The sequence below is a fragment of the Panicum hallii genome, chromosome 8 (genome assembly GCF_002211085.1).
Source record: "Panicum hallii strain FIL2 chromosome 8, PHallii_v3.1, whole genome shotgun sequence".
NCBI lineage: Eukaryota > Viridiplantae > Streptophyta > Magnoliopsida > Poales > Poaceae > Panicum > Panicum hallii.
The window spans coordinates 33,973,172-33,995,203 of NC_038049.1; the positions used below are offsets into that span (position 1 = coordinate 33,973,172).

Genomic DNA, 22,032 nt, shown 5'->3' on the forward strand with positions numbered 1-22,032 from the left:
CGGCATCCCATGAAGGCGCACAATGTCGGTGAAGAATGCCTGAGCCACCGACTCCGCTGAATATGGGTGGCCGAGGGGGATGAAGTGACTTGCTGAAACGATCCACCACCGACAAGATGACGGACTTCCCTCGCACACGCGGGAGTGCCTCCACGAAGTCCATCCCGATGTCCGCCCAGACCGCCGTCGGAACAGGCAGTGGCAGCAGTAACCCCGCGGCGTGTAGGTGTTCAGTTTTGTATCGCTGGCACGTTGCGCAGGCTCGCACGAAACCTGGACGAGACGGCGCATGTCAGGGAAGTGGAAGTCCCGGCGAAGGCGATGCAAGGTGCGCTGCACCCCTTCGTGGCCGTCCACGTGCACCGCAGCCAGGAGTTCGGCCAAGAGACAGGGGCGGAGGGCCCAGTGTGGCGAGGTGTGGCGTTCGCCACACCTCGGCCCGGCCCAAGCGGGAATACCCCGGTCCCCGGCCCAATTAAAATGTGTAACCAGTAACCCTATGCAGCTATCCCAATCCCCATTCCCCAGTCCCGCCTCCCGCCTCCCGCCGTCCCGCGCTCCCGCGGCCGCCGGCCCCGCGCCGCCGCCGCAGGCCCCGCGCGCCGCCGGCCCCGTGCGCCCTCCGCCTGCGCGCCGCCGGCCACGCGCGCCGCACTGCCCCGCGCGCCGGCCGCCCGGCCCCGCCTGCGCGCTGCCGGCCGCCCGGCCCCGCGAGCTGCACTGCCCCCGCCTGCGCGCCGCACTGCCCCCGCCTGCGCGCTGCCGGCCCCGCGCGCCGCACTGCCCCCGCCTGCGCGCTGCCGGCCGCCCGGCCCCGCGCGCCGCACTGCCGCTGTGCGCCTGTGCCGCAGGCCCCGCGCGGCCGCGCGCCTCCGTGCTCCGCGCGCCGCCGGCCCCGCGCGCTGCAGGGCTGCAGGCCCCGCGCGCCGCAGGCCCCGCCGCCGGCCCCGCGCGCCTCCGCCTACGCGCCGCCGCTTCCAGGGAGGACCGGACGAGCCTACCAAGGCTGCTATTTGCAGTGCATCAAAAACATCTCTGTAAGACTGTAACTCTTGTGGAAAATGGAGCATAGTGATTCGGGTTCAGTCATTTCTACAAGCGTGATGCGTGCACTAGTAGCAATGTAGCATTACCTACTTCCTAGCCCGCCCGGCCCCGCGCTAGCTTTGGCAAGGCAATTTGTTTTACCAAATTACCACCACTGTAGTGTACTTTGTAAATCAAATTTAGCGTTTTCTGATGGGTTGTGCTTATTAATTTCTACAGAGCTGTGACCGATTATTTTCACGTTTAATATACATCTTTCTATGCTAGTTTACTAGGCTTGAATTAACCATTTTTACCTGAATATGGTGTGAAAATGAATTGTAGTGCTAAAGTTCTTGACTTCAGTTTGGTAGGAGCAGGTTAGGGACTTTTCAGTATGGTGGCACTATCATTTTTCTAGCTATTTCTTTTGTGCTGCAGTACCTCGGTATTTTCTCCACTATATAGATTTTTCTTTACCATGTTAGGGTTATAAATAAAAATTGTTGCGCTCGAATGCTCGATCTAGCTTGAATATTGTGTTTATTGCGTTGTATATTGGAATGTTTCAGATAAGCCCCGCGCGCCGCCCCGGATCAGAAAGTAATTAGCATGTTGCCACTCGATGGTGATGCTTCCAATCCAAGCTCTAGCAGAAAAGGGAAAAGAAAGGCACAAGAAAGAGGTGAGAGAACTAGTATTTTTTGGGTGTTGTATAGGATTGGGAAGTTAAGCTAATTTACTTTAATATGAATTTGACTATTTATTTCAGATCTAAAGAGCTATTTTAGTCCATTCGTATCCAGTAGCATAAACCCAAGCACTCATGGAAGTGAAGTTGGTAATGCCATAATAGAGGAGGAAGAGGTGGTGGAAACTCATTTGGAGGACACCAATACCATAGACCAACAGCCAGGTAGCAATGAAAATGATCAAAATGATCAAGGTACAATAACTGAGTTCAATCCGGATTATATCATTTCTGATCCGGGGCTTCGGATTCCAATTGAGCAATTTAGTCCTAATATTAGAGATGAAATTAGGAGGGCTTTCATGGAACGAGGTCCAACTCAACCTAGTAGTCATGTTTTTCCTAGAGGACAAGATAAAAGGCGCTTTCGAAAAGAATGGTTTGAGAAATATAATTGGCTGGAATATAGCTTGGTGAATGATAAGGCTTATTGCTTTTGTTGTTATCTTTTTAGAAGAGTTGGTGTAGATGATGATAAATTTGGTTATGAGGCATTTACAAAAGAAGGCTTTAGGCAATGGAAGAATGCCTACTTAGCACTCCCTAAACATGTTGGTGGCCCTAATAGTGCTCATAATAGATCAAGAGCGGCATTTGATGATTTTGATAATCAAAGGGCAAGTGTAAAGGAGAAAATTGTAGTTCATACCAAAGAGGCACAAAAGAAGTATGAAACCCGTGTAGATACATCTTTGGCTATTGTAAGTTATATTGCCTTGCAAGGTGAACCGTTCCGTGGACATGATGAATCAGAAACTTCATTGAACAAAGGCAACTTTCTAGAATTTCTTGATTGGTACAAACTAAGAAATGAGGAAGTGAGGCAGGCATTTGAATTTGCTTGTCCTAAAAATGCTAAAATGACTTCTGGAACAATTCAGAAAGAACTTGCCGAGTGTTGTGCTCAAGCGGTTACCAAAGTCATAAAAGAAGAGATGAGTGGTTGTTTATTCTCTATTCTTGTTGATGAATCTCGTGATATATCAGTCAAAGAGCAAATGGCCATAATAGTCAGGTAAACATCCGCTTTTATATCTTGTATTCTTGTTGAATGTTGATGAATCTTGTTATAATATTTCTAAATATTGTGAGTTTCTTCATATAGGTATGTGAATAAAAAGGGGCAAGTAGTTGAAAGATTTTTGGGTATCAAGCATGTCAAGCTAACTACATCAGAAGCATTAAAGAGAGCAATAGTGGAGGTTCTTAGTGCCCATGGTTTAACTATTGCAAAAATACGAGGCCAAGGGTATGATGGAGCTTCTAATATGAGAGGTGAATTCAATGGTGTTCAAAAACTAATTCGTGATGAGAACCCATATGCTTTTTATATCCATTGCTTTGCTCACCAATTGCAGTTGGTAGTTGTTTCGGTTTCAAAGTGTTGTTCATCTATAGAGGATTTCTTTGACTATGTGGATATGATTGTGAGCAGCACTAGTGCATCTTGTAAGAGGAAGGATTTATTGATTGATAGTCATCATACAATTGTTTTGAATAAGTTGGACAGTGGAGATATTTTATCAGGTAGAGGACAAAATCAAGAAACATCATTGTCTAGGCCTGGAGATACAAGATGGGGATCTCACTACAGGACATTGCTTCGTATTGAAACAATGTGGGACTCAATAATAGAAGTTCTGCAAGTGGTGCATGATGAGGAACGTAATCCATCAAGGGCAGGGGGGTTGGTGCCTATTATGGAGTCTTTCAGCTTTGTGTTTATCATGAAGATGATGTTACAGATCCTTCGCATAACAAATGAGCTATCTCATCTGTTGCAGAAGAAGGATCAAAATATTGTTGAGGCCATGTCTTTGGTTATTGACGTGAAAACACGTTTGAACAATTTGAGAAGCGAAGGTTATGAGCCACTACTTGAAGAAGTCAAAACATTTTGCCAAGAGAATGATATCCCAATACCAAATATGGAAGATAGTGTACCAAGATTTGGTAGATCAAGGAAAGGAGGGAGAAACAACATCACTCAAGATCATTACTTTCGTGTTGATACCTTCTTTGCTACCATAGATGCTATCACAACAGAGTTTGATCATCGATTCAATGAGGTATCATCGGAATTACTTACTTGCTTTGCTTGCCTTGATCCTAGAGATTCGTTCTCTAACTTTGATGTGAATAAACTTGCTCGCCTCACGGATATATATTTGGATGATTTTTCTTTTGATGACCGGAAAAGAATAAGAGACCAGTTAGAAACCTTCATTATTCATGTTAGAAGAGTTGAGGCATTCAGAGCTTGTTATGACCTTGCAAGCCTAGCAATGAAAATGGTTGAACTTAAGAGGCATGAAATATTTCCCTTGGTTTATCGCCTAATTGAGCTGGCATTGCTGCTACCAGTAGCAACTGCATCAGTTGAAAGAGCATTTTCAGCCATGAAGATTATTAAAACTGAGTTGCGGAACAAGATGTCTGATGGTTGGCTTAATGACTTGATGGTGGTGTATATTGAGCGGGAGATATTTAAAGGAATTGATCTTGAATCTATCAAGAAGGCTTTTCAGAAGAAAAAAGATAGAAATATGCAATTGCCAAAGTCTCCTAGACGCAACTAATAATAAATATACCGGTATAACTCTATACTCTAATTGTGTATCTTGTATTACATTTAATATTTTAACTCGAATATTTCGTTACTAATTTATGTTGTCTCTTTGTTTGACAGCTTCTTTGGTCCAATTGTTGATTTGATGCGTACTTTACGTATTTTTCTTCATTTGAGGTACTTCTGAACCATATTTTTATTGTGAACCTTTATTTCCGTATAATATTTGAACATAATCTAGTAATCCACCGCCAGTCCGCCAGTCCGCAGCCGTAGGCTCCCGCCCCGCAGCCCCGCAGGCCCCGCGCCCGCCGCCCCGCAGCCCCGTCCGCCACACCTAAAATTTTCGGCGTCCTCCGCCACTGCCAAGAGAGATGACTCCCGTGGTACATATAGCCAGCCATCATATGTCACTAGGCCGTCCGTGATAGCCCACGGTGCTCCGCGCGAACCTGCAAGAAGCTCATCCCTGAGGGCGACCAAGGCAGGGTCAGTGGATTGGGCCTGACGCAGCCGGCCGATGAAGTCGAAGCGCGGAGCCGAGATGGTCAGGACAGCGCCATCTTCTGTGTCACGGCGGGAGAGAGCGTCCGCCACCGTGTTCTGCGTGCCGGGTTTGTATTCCACCGAGAAATCGAAGCCGAGGAGCTTGCCAACCCAGTGGTGTTGTGGAATCGTGAAGAGGCGCTGGTCGAGGAGGAACTTCAAGCTATAGTGGTCCGTGCGCACGGTGAAGTGACGTCCCCACAAGTACGGTCGCCAGTGCCGCACGGCGTGGACGAGACCGATGAGCTCGCGCTCGTACGCAGCGAGGGAGCGATGACGTGGAGCCACCGGTCGGCCTAAGTAGGCGATGGGGTGCTTGTCTTGGAGCAGCACCGCCCCGAAGCCGTAAGTCGACGCGTCGCACTCGACGACGAATGGCTGGGCGAAGTCCGGCAGCGCCAAGACCGGCGCTGACGTAACCACGGCTTTGAGGGCCTGAAAAGCCGCAGCCGCGTCGTCGTTCCAGGAGAACCCGTCCTTCTTGAGCAGCGCCGTCAGTGGAGCCGCAATGGAGCCGTAGTCCTGGACAAACTTGCGGTAATAGCCCGCAAGGCCCAGGAACCCCCGCACTGCGCGATCCGAACGGGGTTGGGGCCAGTCGGAGACCGCCTGTACCTTGGCGGGGTCCATGGCGACGCCGGCGTCGGAGATGACATGCCCCAGGTAGGCAATGGAACATTCACCAAAAGCGCATTTGGAGCGCTTGACGAAGAGCCGATGCTGCTGCAGTACAGTGAAGACTGCCCGAAGATGGCGCAGGTGATCAGTCCATGATGTACTGTAAATCAAAATGTCATCAAAAAATACCAAGATGAAGCGACGCAGAAAGGTCCGTAGCACGTCGTTCATCAGCGCCTGGAACGTTGCCGGGGCGTTGCACAGGCCGAACGGCATGACCAAGAACTCGTACAGGCCGTCGTGGGTACGGAACGCTGTCTTGGCAATGTCCTCGGCTCGCATGCGGACCTGATGATAGCCCGAGCGAAGATCGAGCTTGGTGAAGAATTTGGCGTTGTGGAGCTCGTCCAGCAGCTCGTCGACGATCAGGATGGGAAAAGCATCCTTGACGGTGATGGCGTTGAGGGCGCCGTAGTCGACGCAGAACCGCCACGACCCATCATGTTTCCTGACGAGGAGGACCAGCGAGGAGAACGCCGAGGAGCTCGGTCGAATGAGCCCTTGGTCCAGCATCACGGAGCACTGGCGTTCCAGCTCGTCCTTGTGTCTTGCCGGATAGCGGTAGGGACGTACCGCAACCGGTTGCGCGCTCGGGACTAGCGTGATGCCATGGTCCCGAGAGTGGTGCGGCGGTAGGCCGTGTGGTTCGGCGAAGATGTCGGCAAAGGAAGCGAGCAGTTCGTCCAGCAGGGTCGGTGTGGCCGTGGCGGTGTGGACGGAGGACACCGCGGCACCGGGCACCCCCGCCAACAGATGGATTGTCCATGCCGCTGGAAGGTCATGGCCCGTCCGCCGAAATCCCAGAGGACAGGACCCAGCGTCGCCAGCCACTGGCTGCCGAACACCATGTCGTAACCTGCAAGGGGCATAACAAACACATCGACGTGGAAAATGTCACGGTGGACGGTGACCGCAGCTTGACGGATGACACCCACGCATGACACCCGCTCGCCGTTCACCACTGTAGCTGTGAGACGGGGCCGGTGTTGGAGAGGGAGACCGGTGCGCTGCGCCGCGGGTTCAGAGACGAAATTGCGAGTAGATCCGGAGTCCAGGAGCGCGATGAAGGGTTGCCGGCGAGGTTGACGTCGATCTGCATGGTGTCGTTGAAATGGACGCCCGCAATGGCATGAAGGGAGAAGGCAGGCGACTCCTCCGTCTGAGCCAGTTCGTCCCCGGCCGCAGCGTCGTCGACGTCGTCTTCCATGGAGCTGTCCAGGAGGAACAGCCGCTTGCAGACGCGATTGTGCCCACGACCGAACTTCTCATCGCAGTTGTAGCAGAGGCCGAGATGGCGGCGCTCCTCTTGCTCCGCCTGGGTCAGTCGCTTGACCGGGCGGCCCTCCACGGTGACCGTTGATGTGTCGGCCTTGGGCAACGGCGGGGCCGACTGGGCAAGGCGCGAAGCAGGCGCAGGAAGAAGACCACGGCCGGCAGGGCGTGGTGGCGCCGCGGTGTACTGCTCCCGCAGCTCCAGTTGCCGGGCCAGGCTCATGGCGGCTGCGAGGGACTGCGGATTGAGGATCCGCACGTCGAAACTGAGCGGTGGAAGAAGGCCGCCCGTGAACGGCTGCACCCGTTGCGCCTCGTTGAGAGGCCCGGCGCGAGATAAGAGTGCTTGAAAATGGTCCTGGTACTCCGCGATGGTGGAGGTGCGGCGGCAGTCCGCGAGCTCGAAGAGGGGGGCGGCACGCAGGGGCGGCCCGTAGCGCAGATTGAGTAGCTCCTTGAACCGGCGCCACGACGGGGTCCCTTCGTCCGTCTGGACTTGAATGTACCACAGTTGCGCCCCATCTTCAAGGTTGTAGGATGCCATCCACACCTTCTCCTCCTCCAAGATGCGCTGCTGATGAAAGTACGACTCGCAGCGATTGATGAAGATGAGTGGGTCGGACTTGCCGTCGTAACGGGGAAAGTCCATCTTCTGAAACCGCGGCGGCCGATCGTTGTGGTGTTCGCCGGTTCCCGAGCGAGGCCCGTTGGATGCCGACGACTGCGGCCAATGCCTAGATCGCCGCGGCATTGGCCTCGACGGCGGTCTGCAGGGACTGCATATTGGCCGCGAGCGTCTCCAAGATGGTCCTGATGTCGTCACCGATGGTGCTGGCGGCGGATGGTGGAGAGTGGCCGGCGGCTGGTGGTGGGGAAGCAGCGGCTGGTAGTGGAGCGGAGGATCGAGCGGACGAGGATCGCCGGAATCGTGATACCAGGTTGTCAAGGGCGTCAGGCCCTCAGGAAGCCGGACCTTGGCTACGCAGTTCGTACCCGCGGTCCGTCTGTCTCCGGCGAGATTTTACCCCTCGGCCGTAGGCTTAATTGGAGAACAGGGAGAGAGATTAGATGGGAAATATCTTGCTTAATTCCTTCATGAGTGCGGTCACAAGAATATATATGGCCAAAGGCCCAACCGCATGGGTTACTCTACTTAATTGTAGCAACTAAAAATAGATACTAATCCTAACTTTCCTTATCTGCACGTTCGGCCGCCCTGCGCACGTTACGGGCTCGCCTGCGCCTGCTGTAGGTGCGGCCCCACATGACAATTGCACTGATGTATCACAGCTGAAACAAGCCATAACATTTTGGCCCTGCAGACAGACACCATAGACTTCAATGGAGCACTGTAACCTATATGAAGGTGGTTGATTAGGAACTTTGTACTGATGACTGATCTATCTAACAAACAAATGTTGAATAACCATAACTATACTCAAAATTTGATAATGTCCTGAAATCAGGACCAAATATGATCAGTAATGCTTCACCAACAACACAGCCCTAGATACCCAAACAACAAATAATGTAATACTATTTTATGATAATTATTACAGGTAAAATAATCTTTTTGTTTTTATTGATTCAAATAAAACGAATTTATGACATCCATTTGGCAAAAGAAAAGGATAAGAAGACCACTAACTTCTAAAAGATTTTAGACTTCATCAGAATGTTTCAAGCAAAGTGAAATTCCTGGTGCCCATATACCATCACAACAAGAAGAGCTTAAGAGGTGGGTGAAGAGTGAACTCCAAGCCAGGAGGATAAATTACCATCTCCTTGAGCCCTCAACTTCACTGGTATGCACAAAAGGAAACAATTACAGCTACATTGGTCCAAAAATCACACATACTAAATAGTCTCCTATGAGCATGTCCCTCATGTTCCAGTAAGAAGCATGCATATTTTCTATCTCATAGGGATAAATCATTGGCTAACAAAAATCCAAAACTTCCTCCAAATGAAGCTTAGGCATCAATAGAGCATTAAATCTGGTCAGGGGCGGAGGGCCCAGTGTGGCGAGGTGTGGCGTTCGCCACACCTCGGCCCGGCCCAAGCGGGAATACCCCGGTCCCCGGCCCAATTAAAATGTGTAACCAGTAACCCTATGCAGCTATCCCAATCCCCATTCCCCAGTCCCGCCTCCCGCCTCCCGCCGTCCCGCGCTCCCGCGGCCGCCGGCCCCGTGCCGCCGCCGGCCCCGCGCCGCCGCCGCAGGCCCCGCGCGCCGCCGGCCCCGTGCGCCCTCCGCCTGCGCGCCGCCGGCCACGCGCGCCGCACTGCCCCGCGCGCCGGCCGCCCGGCCCCGCCTGCGCGCTGCCGGCCGCCCGGCCCCGCGAGCTGCACTGCCCCCGCCTGCGCGCCGCACTGCCCCCGCCTGCGCGCTGCCGGCCCCGCGCGCCGCACTGCCCCCGCCTGCGCGCTGCCGGCCGCCCGGCCCCGCGCGCCGCACTGCCGCTGTGCGCCTGTGCCGCAGGCCCCGCGCGGCCGCGCGCCTCCGTGCTCCGCGCGCCGCCGGCCCCGCGCGCTGCAGGGCTGCAGGCCCCGCGCGCCGCAGGCCCCGCCGCCGGCCCCGCGCGCCTCCGGCGCGCCGCCGCTTCCAGGGAGGACCGGACGAGCCTACCAAGGCTGCTATTTGCAGTGCATCAAAAACATCTCTGTAAGACTGTAACTCTTGTGGAAAATGGAGCATAGTGATTCGGGTTCAGTCATTTCTACAAGCGTGATGCGTGCACTAGTAGCAATGTAGCATTACCTACTTCCTAGCCCGCCCGGCCCCGCGCTAGCTTTGGCAAGGCAATTTGTTTTACCAAATTACCACCACTGTAGTGTACTTTGTAAATCAAATTTAGCGTTTTCTGATGGGTTGTGCTTATTAATTTCTACAGAGCTGTGACCGATTATTTTCACGTTTAATATACATCTTTCTATGCTAGTTTACTAGGCTTGAATTAACCATTTTTACCTGAATATGGTGTGAAAATGAATTGTAGTGCTAAAGTTCTTGACTTCAGTTTGGTAGGAGCAGGTTAGGGACTTTTCAGTATGGTGGCACTATCATTTTTCTAGCTATTTCTTTTGTGCTGCAGTACCTCGGTATTTTCTCCACTATATAGATTTTTCTTTACCATGTTAGGGTTATAAATAAAAATTGTTGCGCTCGAATGCTCGATCTAGCTTGAATATTGTGTTTATTGCGTTGTATATTGGAATGTTTCAGATAAGCCCCGCGCGCCGCCCCGGATCAGAAAGTAATTAGCATGTTGCCACTCGATGGTGATGCTTCCAATCCAAGCTCTAGCAGAAAAGGGAAAAGAAAGGCACAAGAAAGAGGTGAGAGAACTAGTATTTTTTGGGTGTTGTATAGGATTGGGAAGTTAAGCTAATTTACTTTAATATGAATTTGACTATTTATTTCAGATCTAAAGAGCTATTTTAGTCCATTCGTATCCAGTAGCATAAACCCAAGCACTCATGGAAGTGAAGTTGGTAATGCCATAATAGAGGAGGAAGAGGTGGTGGAAACTCATTTGGAGGACACCAATACCATAGACCAACAGCCAGGTAGCAATGAAAATGATCAAAATGATCAAGGTACAATAACTGAGTTCAATCCGGATTATATCATTTCTGATCCGGGGCTTCGGATTCCAATTGAGCAATTTAGTCCTAATATTAGAGATGAAATTAGGAGGGCTTTCATGGAACGAGGTCCAACTCAACCTAGTAGTCATGTTTTTCCTAGAGGACAAGATAAAAGGCGCTTTCGAAAAGAATGGTTTGAGAAATATAATTGGCTGGAATATAGCTTGGTGAATGATAAGGCTTATTGCTTTTGTTGTTATCTTTTTAGAAGAGTTGGTGTAGATGATGATAAATTTGGTTATGAGGCATTTACAAAAGAAGGCTTTAGGCAATGGAAGAATGCCTACTTAGCACTCCCTAAACATGTTGGTGGCCCTAATAGTGCTCATAATAGATCAAGAGCGGCATTTGATGATTTTGATAATCAAAGGGCAAGTGTAAAGGAGAAAATTGTAGTTCATACCAAAGAGGCACAAAAGAAGTATGAAACCCGTGTAGATACATCTTTGGCTATTGTAAGTTATATTGCCTTGCAAGGTGAACCGTTCCGTGGACATGATGAATCAGAAACTTCATTGAACAAAGGCAACTTTCTAGAATTTCTTGATTGGTACAAACTAAGAAATGAGGAAGTGAGGCAGGCATTTGAATTTGCTTGTCCTAAAAATGCTAAAATGACTTCTGGAACAATTCAGAAAGAACTTGCCGAGTGTTGTGCTCAAGCGGTTACCAAAGTCATAAAAGAAGAGATGAGTGGTTGTTTATTCTCTATTCTTGTTGATGAATCTCGTGATATATCAGTCAAAGAGCAAATGGCCATAATAGTCAGGTAAACATCCGCTTTTATATCTTGTATTCTTGTTGAATGTTGATGAATCTTGTTATAATATTTCTAAATATTGTGAGTTTCTTCATATAGGTATGTGAATAAAAAGGGGCAAGTAGTTGAAAGATTTTTGGGTATCAAGCATGTCAAGCTAACTACATCAGAAGCATTAAAGAGAGCAATAGTGGAGGTTCTTAGTGCCCATGGTTTAACTATTGCAAAAATACGAGGCCAAGGGTATGATGGAGCTTCTAATATGAGAGGTGAATTCAATGGTGTTCAAAAACTAATTCGTGATGAGAACCCATATGCTTTTTATATCCATTGCTTTGCTCACCAATTGCAGTTGGTAGTTGTTTCGGTTTCAAAGTGTTGTTCATCTATAGAGGATTTCTTTGACTATGTGGATATGATTGTGAGCAGCACTAGTGCATCTTGTAAGAGGAAGGATTTATTGATTGATAGTCATCATACAATTGTTTTGAATAAGTTGGACAGTGGAGATATTTTATCAGGTAGAGGACAAAATCAAGAAACATCATTGTCTAGGCCTGGAGATACAAGATGGGGATCTCACTACAGGACATTGCTTCGTATTGAAACAATGTGGGACTCAATAATAGAAGTTCTGCAAGTGGTGCATGATGAGGAACGTAATCCATCAAGGGCAGGGGGGTTGGTGCCTATTATGGAGTCTTTCAGCTTTGTGTTTATCATGAAGATGATGTTACAGATCCTTCGCATAACAAATGAGCTATCTCATCTGTTGCAGAAGAAGGATCAAAATATTGTTGAGGCCATGTCTTTGGTTATTGACGTGAAAACACGTTTGAACAATTTGAGAAGCGAAGGTTATGAGCCACTACTTGAAGAAGTCAAAACATTTTGCCAAGAGAATGATATCCCAATACCAAATATGGAAGATAGTGTACCAAGATTTGGTAGATCAAGGAAAGGAGGGAGAAACAACATCACTCAAGATCATTACTTTCGTGTTGATACCTTCTTTGCTACCATAGATGCTATCACAACAGAGTTTGATCATCGATTCAATGAGGTATCATCGGAATTACTTACTTGCTTTGCTTGCCTTGATCCTAGAGATTCGTTCTCTAACTTTGATGTGAATAAACTTGCTCGCCTCACGGATATATATTTGGATGATTTTTCTTTTGATGACCGGAAAAGAATAAGAGACCAGTTAGAAACCTTCATTATTCATGTTAGAAGAGTTGAGGCATTCAGAGCTTGTTATGACCTTGCAAGCCTAGCAATGAAAATGGTTGAACTTAAGAGGCATGAAATATTTCCCTTGGTTTATCGCCTAATTGAGCTGGCATTGCTGCTACCAGTAGCAACTGCATCAGTTGAAAGAGCATTTTCAGCCATGAAGATTATTAAAACTGAGTTGCGGAACAAGATGTCTGATGGTTGGCTTAATGACTTGATGGTGGTGTATATTGAGCGGGAGATATTTAAAGGAATTGATCTTGAATCTATCAAGAAGGCTTTTCAGAAGAAAAAAGATAGAAATATGCAATTGCCAAAGTCTCCTAGACGCAACTAATAATAAATATACCGGTATAACTCTATACTCTAATTGTGTATCTTGTATTACATTTAATATTTTAACTCGAATATTTCGTTACTAATTTATGTTGTCTCTTTGTTTGACAGCTTCTTTGGTCCAATTGTTGATTTGATGCGTACTTTACGTATTTTTCTTCATTTGAGGTACTTCTGAACTATATTTGTGAACCTTTATTTCCGTATAATATTTGAACATAATCTAGTAATCCACCGCCAGTCCGCCAGTCCGCAGCCGTAGGCTCCCGCCCCGCAGCCCCGCAGGCCCCGCGCCCGCCGCCCCGCAGCCCCGTCCGCCACACCTAAAATTTTCGGCGTCCTCCGCCACTGAATCTGGTACGAGATGGATAAACCCAATATAATGCACTTTTATTAACACCACACCAGTGTCAATCCCTTTTCCCAGCCCTCGAAACCATGTACCCATAGGCACAAACAGAACAACACCAAGAAGAAAGATCATCCTCTCACCCTAGGCCTCAGCCAAGGAATGACAACGTGGCAATTCCCCAGCAGTGGGCAGGGAATCGAGCCCTCCACTGATTCCAATCTAGAAGTGAATTGTCCCCAATATATTGTGCAAAAATAAATTTTGGTTAATAATAGGTGCAAGTCACCAGTAACAATCAAATCAGATTTCATCTACTAGCTGTTAACATTCAGACAACCTATAGTAAATCACTTGATGTGTTAGCTGTAACCATCACCACGATCTTGCATATCTATCTTAGACCAACCAATTCATGACAATTTTTTAGTTCACCCAATATTCAATGTCATACAAAATAAACAAAGTTATCACACCGCTATGATTGAAACATAGTAGTTGAGTTGACAACTATTGATTATTGATAAAGTAGTTTTATAATGAACTCCATAAAACTCTCACTACTGAACTCAGAACTGTGTATGTACTGTCTTTGTGCGACTTTTAGTTCAGATAGAGTGGAATAAATGGCTAGGCCATGACCCTCAGAAAACAGAGTATATGATCAGTCATCAGAAACCAATCACGGGAGACTGAAGATACAAAAAATATATATACTGACATGTAAGTTCAATCATTTTCTACTTGAAGCTATTTCATAATAACCATATCAACCAAACAACATATTTTACCCACAGAAGCAAGATGTGCTTGGCAGTATAATTTAATAAAAGGTATCAATTTTTCACCTGAACTGCAGTCATATTAGATAAAGATTAATTAAACGTTAGTAAAGACAATACAGCTTTTAACATCCTTTTATTAGATAAAAAATAGATAGAGCGAATGTAATGTCTCTATGGAATCTCGTACCCAAACATCATATTAGATTAGGAATGATAGAAGTTTGCACCTCACATGGGAGGTGTACTGATAGTACATGATAGCAGAAAGGTGGTACTACCTACAAACAATGCATAATCAATTGAAGCAACATGTAAATATCATACATGAAAAAATCCAACCTTGGCACATCTTTCCAACTAAACACAAAACTACATGTGCATTTCTGTTATTCAAACTATGAACATAATATAGCAGCTTTTCAACAACTGAACTCTAAGATCAACATGGACCATCAACATCCAGTTCCAGCATATGACCAAGATTATATTCATAAATCAAGGAACAAAATTCTGCGCAGCCAGAGGTTAAGGGACCCTTCACCCACCGCAAATAAAAGAGATGATCTTCAAAACAAGGCATAGTTAAGTTGCAAGAATAGACAAGTATTAGTACAAAAATTACAAGATGAATGGAACCATACATGCAAGTGATAACTGTTGCCAATCACGTGTTTACTCAGGAATGCAAGATGCAAAAAGCCTCTTGCATCTGTTGTGATTTCACTAATGACAAATGATTTCAATTGAGACATACACATTCGCATCATTTCTATTTGTACAAAATTAGAAATGGCCAAATGGATAATGAGCACTTGGTTGACTTACATTAGCCACAGCCTGTCAAATTATAACCAGCATTAGAACTCTGGTTGAATATTAAAATTATAGCTAATGTACTTGGTTGACATAAATGAGTTGTACATAACTGTAGGTAACATTCAGGTGATGCACACAAGTTGTACAAAACTGTAGGTGACATTCAGGAGGTTAAATACTAACAAGATTTTGGTCATGACATTTGCTGATCATCACAAATTGTCAAATTGTGGTCAAAATCAGAATTCTCTAGACTAGTGATCTGACAGTGTTCCTTGCATAGTGAATGTAATGACATATATATGACTGCACCACAGCTCAATTAACAGAGCTAACTTCAATTGGTCTAATAAATGTAGAATTTCAAGGCCCGTGGGCCCAACTTAGCCTTGTCTGGAACAGTGGGCTGGCCACTTGAGTAGTTGACGTTACTGTTGGAGTGTATTGGGCCCATGGGCATTGTGGCCCATAGAGGCCCATGTATGTTACCTCTTCTATACCCTTTCTAGGGTTTTGAATATAGACACTCTTCTCTTCTACATGGTATCAGCTTAGCTAGTCTGCTCCTCCTCCCCTCCTGCCCGCCGCCGCCGCCGGCCACCATGGACGGCCGCCGGCCCCTCCTCCTCCTCCTCCCCTCTCCTCCTTCCCTCCCCTCTCCTCTTCCTCTCCCTCCTCTGCTCCCGCTCGCGCCGCTGTGGGCGCCTAGGCCGCCGGCGCCGGGCCGCCGCCGCCCGGCTTCCCCGCTGCCGCGCTGGTCCTCGAGGGGGGGCCGGCCGCGGCCGCCGCCGCAGGCACCGCGGCTCCCCTGCTCCAGGAGCCGCTGGGGCCGCCGCCGGGGCCGCCGCCGGGCGCCGCAGCGGGCACCACCGTGGGCGCCGGAGCTCCCCTGCTCGAGGCCGCTGCTCCTCTGCTCCAGGCTGCTGGCGCCCTGGCCCCTCTGCAGCCCGACACCACTGCTGCCGCAGCTACTGCTGGCGCGGGCGCCGGGGCTGCGGGACCCCAGCCGCGCGCCGCCGTCGATCCGGCCGTCCTGCGGGCCGCTGTCCGGCCGCCCTGCGGGCCGCTGTGCGACTGCTGCCAGCCGCGGGCGCCGATCCCGCCGCCGCCGCTGTGGCCCACCATGCCGCTATCGCTGCGGGCACGCAGCCCGTCGTCGATTCTGCGCCCGGTGCCGCATGGTCTGGCCTCGGGATGGCACCCGAGGATGCGCCGTTCTCCGCCACCTTCCGAGGACAGCAGGCCGACGCCGCTCTCGCCGCGGCCCTCCTCACCGCCAAGTCGGAGGCTTCGGCCGCCCAGGAGCGGGTCCGTGTGGCTGCCCTCGCCTGAGAGCGTGAGCGCGCCACGGCCGACGCCCTCGCTCTCCGGGTCGTCGAGGCGGAGCGCTACCTCCGCATCTCCTCCGGCCAGCCCGTCAACCCTGAGCACGGCACCTCCTCCTCCTTCCAGGCCCCGTCCGCTGGATCTGGAGCCCGGTACGACCCGACCGACCCCATGGTCGCCCAGCTCCACCTCCAGGCAGCCGGCGTCCAGAACAAAAGGGCCCTGGTCTCCGTCCTCCTCGACCCCGCGTCCTCCTCCTACAGCCGCTGGCGGGACCAGATCCTCCTCACCCTCCGCCGCTACGCCCTCGACGACCACGTCCTCGTCGACTCGCCGATCGAGGCGCGGGACGTGGCGTGGCTGCGTCTCGACAGTGTCGCCATGTCCTGGATCTTCGGGACCATCTCCCTAGATCTTCAGGACCTCGTCAGGACCCACGGCGGCACTGCGCGACAGGCTTGGGTGGCGCTCGAGGGGCAGTTCCTCAGCAACGCCGAGTACCACGCCCTCCAGCTCGATGCCACCTTCCGCACCTTCGTCCAGGGGGACCTCTTCGTCGGTGAGTACTGCCGGCGGATGAAGAGCATGGCTGATGCTCTTCACGACCTCAGGGATCCGGTGTCCGATCGGGTCTTGGTGCTCAATGTCCTACGGGGCCTGAGCGGCACCTATGACCACCTGAAGTGTTGGATCACCCGCCAGAGGCCCTTTCCCACCTTCCTGCAGGTCCGGGACGACCTCGCCCTTGAGGAGATCACTAGGGGTCTCGCGCCCGGATCCTCCTCACCCAGCTCAGCCCCGCCGCGCTTGTTGCTCCTCCACCGGCCTCCTCCACTGCTCCTGCCACCTCCCTCCTTGGGGCTACTCCCGCCGGGCAGACCGGAGGAGGGGGAGGCCGTGGACGTCGCCGGCGACGAGGTGGTGGTGGTGGCACTAGTGGCCCTGCTCCTGGGGATACCGGTGCCGGTGGGGGCCGTCGGAGCGCGTCGACCTCGGCTCCCGCTCCTGCCCCTGCCCCTGGAGGTACACCCTGGCCATCCTTCAGCAACCCATGGTCAGGGCGCATCTCGATGTGGCCGCTCCAGGGTCCGGCAGGGGGGCTTCGTCCTCAGCTCCAGCCAGCGGCCATGTTCACTGGTGCTGCTCCCTTCTTCGCGCCGTCCTGGACCCCGCCCGCTCAGCCTAGCCAGCAGCCGACCTGGCCTGGGGGCTGGGACCAGGCCGCTCTGGCGCAGTCCTTTAGCACCATGGGATTGACCCCGCCGGTCAGCACCGAGTGGATCGCCGACTCGGGTGCCTCGTTCCACACTACTCCTGATGCCGGTATCCTATCTTCGGTCCGACCCCCACACCCCTCTTGTCCTTCTTCTATCATGGTTGGTGATGGGTCTTGCCTTCCTGTCACCGCCGTGGGTTCTGCTCCTCGTCTTTCTAATGTCCTTGTTGCTCCTCGAATGGTTCACAACCTTCTTTCCATTCGCCAATTTACTGCTGACAATTCCTGTTCTATCGAATTTGACTCCTCTGGTCTTACTGTGAAGGATTCGGCTTCCCGACGTCCACTTCTCCGATGTGACAGCCCGGGGCCCCTTTACACCCTTCGGCTTCCTGCTTCCGCTGCCTCGCCTTCGGCTTCTTCGTCTGCTGCTTTTGCCGTGACACCTTCTTCCACCACCTGGCACCGCCGGCTTGGAAACCCCGGCCGCGACGTTTTGGCTCAGCTCAGCCGTAGTACCGATGCTCCTTGTACTAAGGCTTCTGTTGAGCACCTCTGTCATGCGTGCCAGTTAGGTCGTCATGTTAGACTTCCGTTTTCTTCTTCTTCTTCGCATGCTGTGCATGCTTTTGATCTGATTCACTGTGACCTGTGGACATCTCCTGTACTCAGCATGTCTGGTTATAAATATTATCTGGTCATTGTTGATGATTTTTCTCATTACTCTTGGACTTTTCCTTTGCGCGCCAAGTCTGAGACCTTCCCCACCCTCCTCCACTTCTTTGCCTGGGTGTCCACTCAGTTCGGCCTCACAGTTAAGGCCGTCCAGTGTGACAACGGGCGGGAGTTCGATAACTCCACCTCCCGGTCCTTCATCCTGTCTCGGGGTGTTCAGCTGCGTATGTCTTGTCCGTATACCTCTCCTCAGAACGGCAAGGCTGAGCGGATGATTAGCACGACAAACGACGTCGCGCGCACCCTTCTGATCCAGGCCTCTCTGCCCCCGCGCTTCTGGGCTGAGAGCCTCCACACCGCCACCTACCTGCTTAACCGTCTCCCGTCCACCGCTTCTCCTGCTCCCACTCCACACCACGCTCTCTTCGGTACCCCTCCTCGCTACGACCACCTTCGGGTCTTCGGGTGTGCGTGTTACCCTAACACCTCCGCCACTGCTTCTCACAAGCTGGCGCCCCGATCGACTCGTGTGTTCCTCGGGTACTCCCCTGACCACAAGGGGTACCGATGCCTTGACCTCACCTCTCGCCGCGTTCTGATCTCCCGACACGTCGTCTTTGACGAGTCGGATTTCCCCTACTCTACCTCCTCTACACCTTCTCCTGACCCCGAGCTGGAGACTCTGTTTCCGACTGACCCGGTGGTTCAGCCACCGTTACCTGTTTGTCCTTTTCCTGCAGGTTTCCCCGGCATGCCGGCACCGTCTCCGGTGATCCCTGCTGCGTCGAGCGCGGCCCCGGTGCCCGCGGTCGCGCCACGCGCGGTTCCCGAACCTTCGGTCGTGCCGCGCGCGGCCCCGGTGCCTTCACGTGCACCTGCGCGGTACGCCCAGCCGGTGCAGGTGTACCGGCGTCGCTCGGCGCCGAACCCGACACCACCGCGGTACACTGAGCCGGTGCAGGTGTACCGGCGTCGTTCGGCGCCGACACTGGCGCCGCCTCCTGCTTCGGAGGCTCCTGCGACGCCAACGCCGGCGCCATCGCCGCCGCCGCCTCCTCCGGTTCCCTCTCGTGCCGAGCCGGAGGTATACCACCCGCCAATCATCCATCGGGATCCTCGGCATATCCATCCCATGGTGACTCGGCGGATGGCCTCTCAGGCCGCGACTCTCTCCGCGGCAGAGGGAGAGCCGCGGGTCTCTCCGGTACCCTCCTCTGTCCGCGACGCCTTGGCGGATCCTCACTGGCGTCGCACGATGGAAGAGGAGTACGCGGCTCTTCTTGCCAACCAGACGTGGGACCTCGTGCCGCGTCCGTCTGGTTGCAATGTGGTGACTGGCAAGTGGATCTGGACGCATAAGCGTTGGGCTGATGGCACATTGGAGCGCTACAAGGCTCGCTGGGTTCTCCGGGGGTTCACCTAGCGGCCTGGTGTGGACTATGATGAGACTTTCAGCCCAGTCGTGAAGCCTGCTACGGTGCGCACTGTCCTCTCGCTTGCGCTCTCGCGCTCTTGGCCTGTGCACCAACTAGACGTGAAGAATGCGTTTCTTCACGGCACTCTGTTAGAGACTGTCTACTGCTCTCAGCCAGCAGGATTTGTGGATTCGAGTCGTCCGGATATGGTCTGCCGGCTCAACAAATCTCTCTATGGGCTGAAGCAGGCTCCTCGGGCTTGGTATTCTCGGTTCGCCACGTTCTTGCTGACATTGGGATTCACCGAGGCCAAGTCTGACACGTCTCTCTTCGTCTACCGCCGAGGGGATGAGACCTCCTATCTGCTGCTCTACGTTAATGACATTGTGCTCACAGCCTCTAGTCCGCAGTTGCTTCAGAGTGTCATCTCCTCTCTGCAGCAGGAGTTTGCTATGAAGGATCTCGGTCAGCTCCACCACTTCTTGGGCGTCACTGTTGAGCCTCGCCCGTCTGGTCTTCTCATGCATCAGCGGCAGTACGCACTCGATATCCTGGAGCGGGCTGGGATGACTGATTGCAAGCCCTGCTCCACTCCTGTCAACACTCAGGCGAAGCTGTCCGCCGATCTGGGTGATCCGGTGGCTGATCCTACTGCCTACCGGAGCCTGGCTGGTGCTTTGCAGTACCTCACCTTCACCAGGCCGGATCTCACCTATGCTGTCCAACAGGTCTGTCTCCGTATGCATGATCCCCGGGAGTCACACCTTGCTGCGCTGAAGCGTCTCCTCCGCTACGTCTGTGGCACTGTGGACCTCGGCCTGGTACTTCACCGCTCGTCTTCTGCTGAGATGGTGGTCTACACCGACGCTGACTAGGCTGGCTGCCCGGACACTCGTCGCTCCACTTCCGGCTACGCCGTCTTCCTAGGCGGCAACCTGGTCTCCTGGTCGTCCAAACGGCAGCCTGTTGTCTCTCGCTCCAGTGCCGAGGCGGAGTACCGGGCTGTCGCTAACAGCGTAGCGGAGGCGTCCTGGCTCCGACAGCTCTTGGCGGAGCTCCACAGCCCGCTCGCCAAGAGCACGCTCGTCTACTGCGACAACGTCAGCGCCGTGTATCTCTCCACCAACCCCGTCCAGCATCAGCAGACAAAGCACGTGGAGATCGACCTACACTTCGTGCGTGACAGAGTCGCAATCGGCGATGTTCGGGTCCTCCATGTCCCGACTACCTCCCAATTTGCTGACATCTTCACCAAGGGGCTGCCCTCCTCGACCTTCTCGGAGTTTCGATCCAGCCTCAACGTAGCCGGTGGCTAGTTGTGGCTGCGGGGGGATATTTGCCCTTTGTACTCTCTTCTTATCCAGTCTTGAACACTGCTGCGCCGGTTGTTCAGACTGCAGGGGGGTGTTGGAGTGTATTGGGCCCATGGGCATTGTGGCCCATAGAGGCCCATGTATGTTACCTCTTCTATACCCTTTCTAGGGTTTTGAATATAGACACTCTTCTCTTCTACAGTTACTTTACACAATGGACAATTTGAGCCCCAATTTGTACCAAGCTGTGCAAGTTCACTGAAGAAATAAAAGTAACAATCAGCTCTTATTAAATGGCCCTTCATGTGAAAATCTAGATGAACATAAAGATAACAAATGGCAAATGAAAAATACCATCTTCTGCTTTATTAAATGGCAAACGACTTCACCCCATGAAGTTAACAAATGACAGGACCTCGGAAAAATCCCTACAAGGAATACAAAACTTAGAAAACCATCAGTGACCAATGTACACAATAAATCTGTGCAGCAGGTTTGACATGATAGTGTCAGTAGTGGGGATTCATTTTCAGAATTTAAACACAAGGCAAGATTACCCAGTAATAACCACAGCCTTCAATGAGAAAACCATGCTAAAACAAAAGTTCGAATCTCAATTGGTTTTAACTTAAATGTTTCAAATCTTACAGACAAATATCCACCAAATTTGATTTCAATTCACTTTGTTATCCAAATATTGTACGTCATATGCATACAGGAATTTTATCCCTAGATGGTCGGCGCAGAATCACACCTATCATCCTTAGGTCTTTTGCTTCTGAAAAATGTAATGAGCTAGCAATGCATTTCCATATGATATTCTTAACTGCAGAACTGTCCATACATATGCACTGCCCAATTGTAAACATCGGTTTGTACAATAATAACCCAATAAAAACAACACATAATTGTCAACATAGAAATAGAAATACTCACAATCAACAACAACAAATCACAGCAAGAGATGCAAATGGTTTCCTTAACACATTTTGAGTTGATCATTTAGGTGCAGAGTTGGAGTCATAGTAGTTTCACAGCTCAACATTACATGAACCCAATTTAGAATATTTAGACCTGGATCACGCAAGAGAACCATAGACAGGCAAGTGAAATCCCTATCACTGAACCTATCTTAGAAAACATGTCAAGCTCACTGACAGCACATGAATCTAAGTTGAATATTTGACGCAAGTCTGCGACAAGTGAACAAGTAATAATCATCCATATTATATAGTTCTGTCATCCAATTAAGGAACAGAAAATAAAACGAAGTCAACTAATGATTACTAACCAGCTAAAATGAATAAATCAA

The 22,032-nt window shown here is 51.1% G+C and overlaps 1 protein-coding gene and 2 long non-coding RNA genes across 3 annotated transcripts; all 3 read left to right on the top strand.

The window, feature by feature from the left end:
• Positions 1-3,676: 3,676 nt before the first annotated feature.
• On the top strand, positions 3,677-4,677 carry LOC112902082. Its single transcript, XR_003230479.1, has 3 exons — positions 3,677-4,370; positions 4,467-4,523; positions 4,602-4,677. It is a non-coding gene; the product is annotated as an uncharacterized LOC112902082 (long non-coding RNA).
• Positions 4,678-9,442: 4,765 nt separating this feature from the next.
• Positions 9,443-12,054, top strand: LOC112903730 (zinc finger MYM-type protein 1-like). Its single transcript, XM_025972950.1, has 5 exons — positions 9,443-9,507; positions 10,069-10,181; positions 10,269-11,262; positions 11,353-11,912; positions 12,032-12,054. Exons 2-5 carry the CDS (start codon positions 10,109-10,111, stop codon positions 12,052-12,054), a joined length of 1,650 nt encoding a protein of 549 aa, XP_025828735.1. The 5' UTR covers positions 9,443-9,507; positions 10,069-10,108.
• Positions 12,055-12,146: 92 nt separating this feature from the next.
• On the top strand, positions 12,147-14,095 carry LOC112902152. The gene is made up of 3 exons (XR_003230497.1): positions 12,147-12,840; positions 12,937-12,993; positions 13,067-14,095. It is a non-coding gene; the product is annotated as an uncharacterized LOC112902152 (long non-coding RNA).
• Positions 14,096-22,032: the final 7,937 nt, after the last annotated feature.

Coding starts and splice junctions, on each gene's coding strand:
- LOC112903730 (XM_025972950.1), top strand. CDS start 10,109: ATGTTGCCACTCGATGGTGATGCTTCCAATCCAAGCTCTAGCAGAAAA. Junction 10,182..10,268: donor AAGAAAGGCACAAGAAAGAG/GTGAGAGAACTA, acceptor TATTTATTTCAG/ATCTAAAGAGCTATTTTAGT. Junction 11,913..12,031: donor AGTGGTGCATGATGAGGAAC/GTAATCCATCAA, acceptor CATCTGTTGCAG/AAGAAGGATCAAAATATTGT.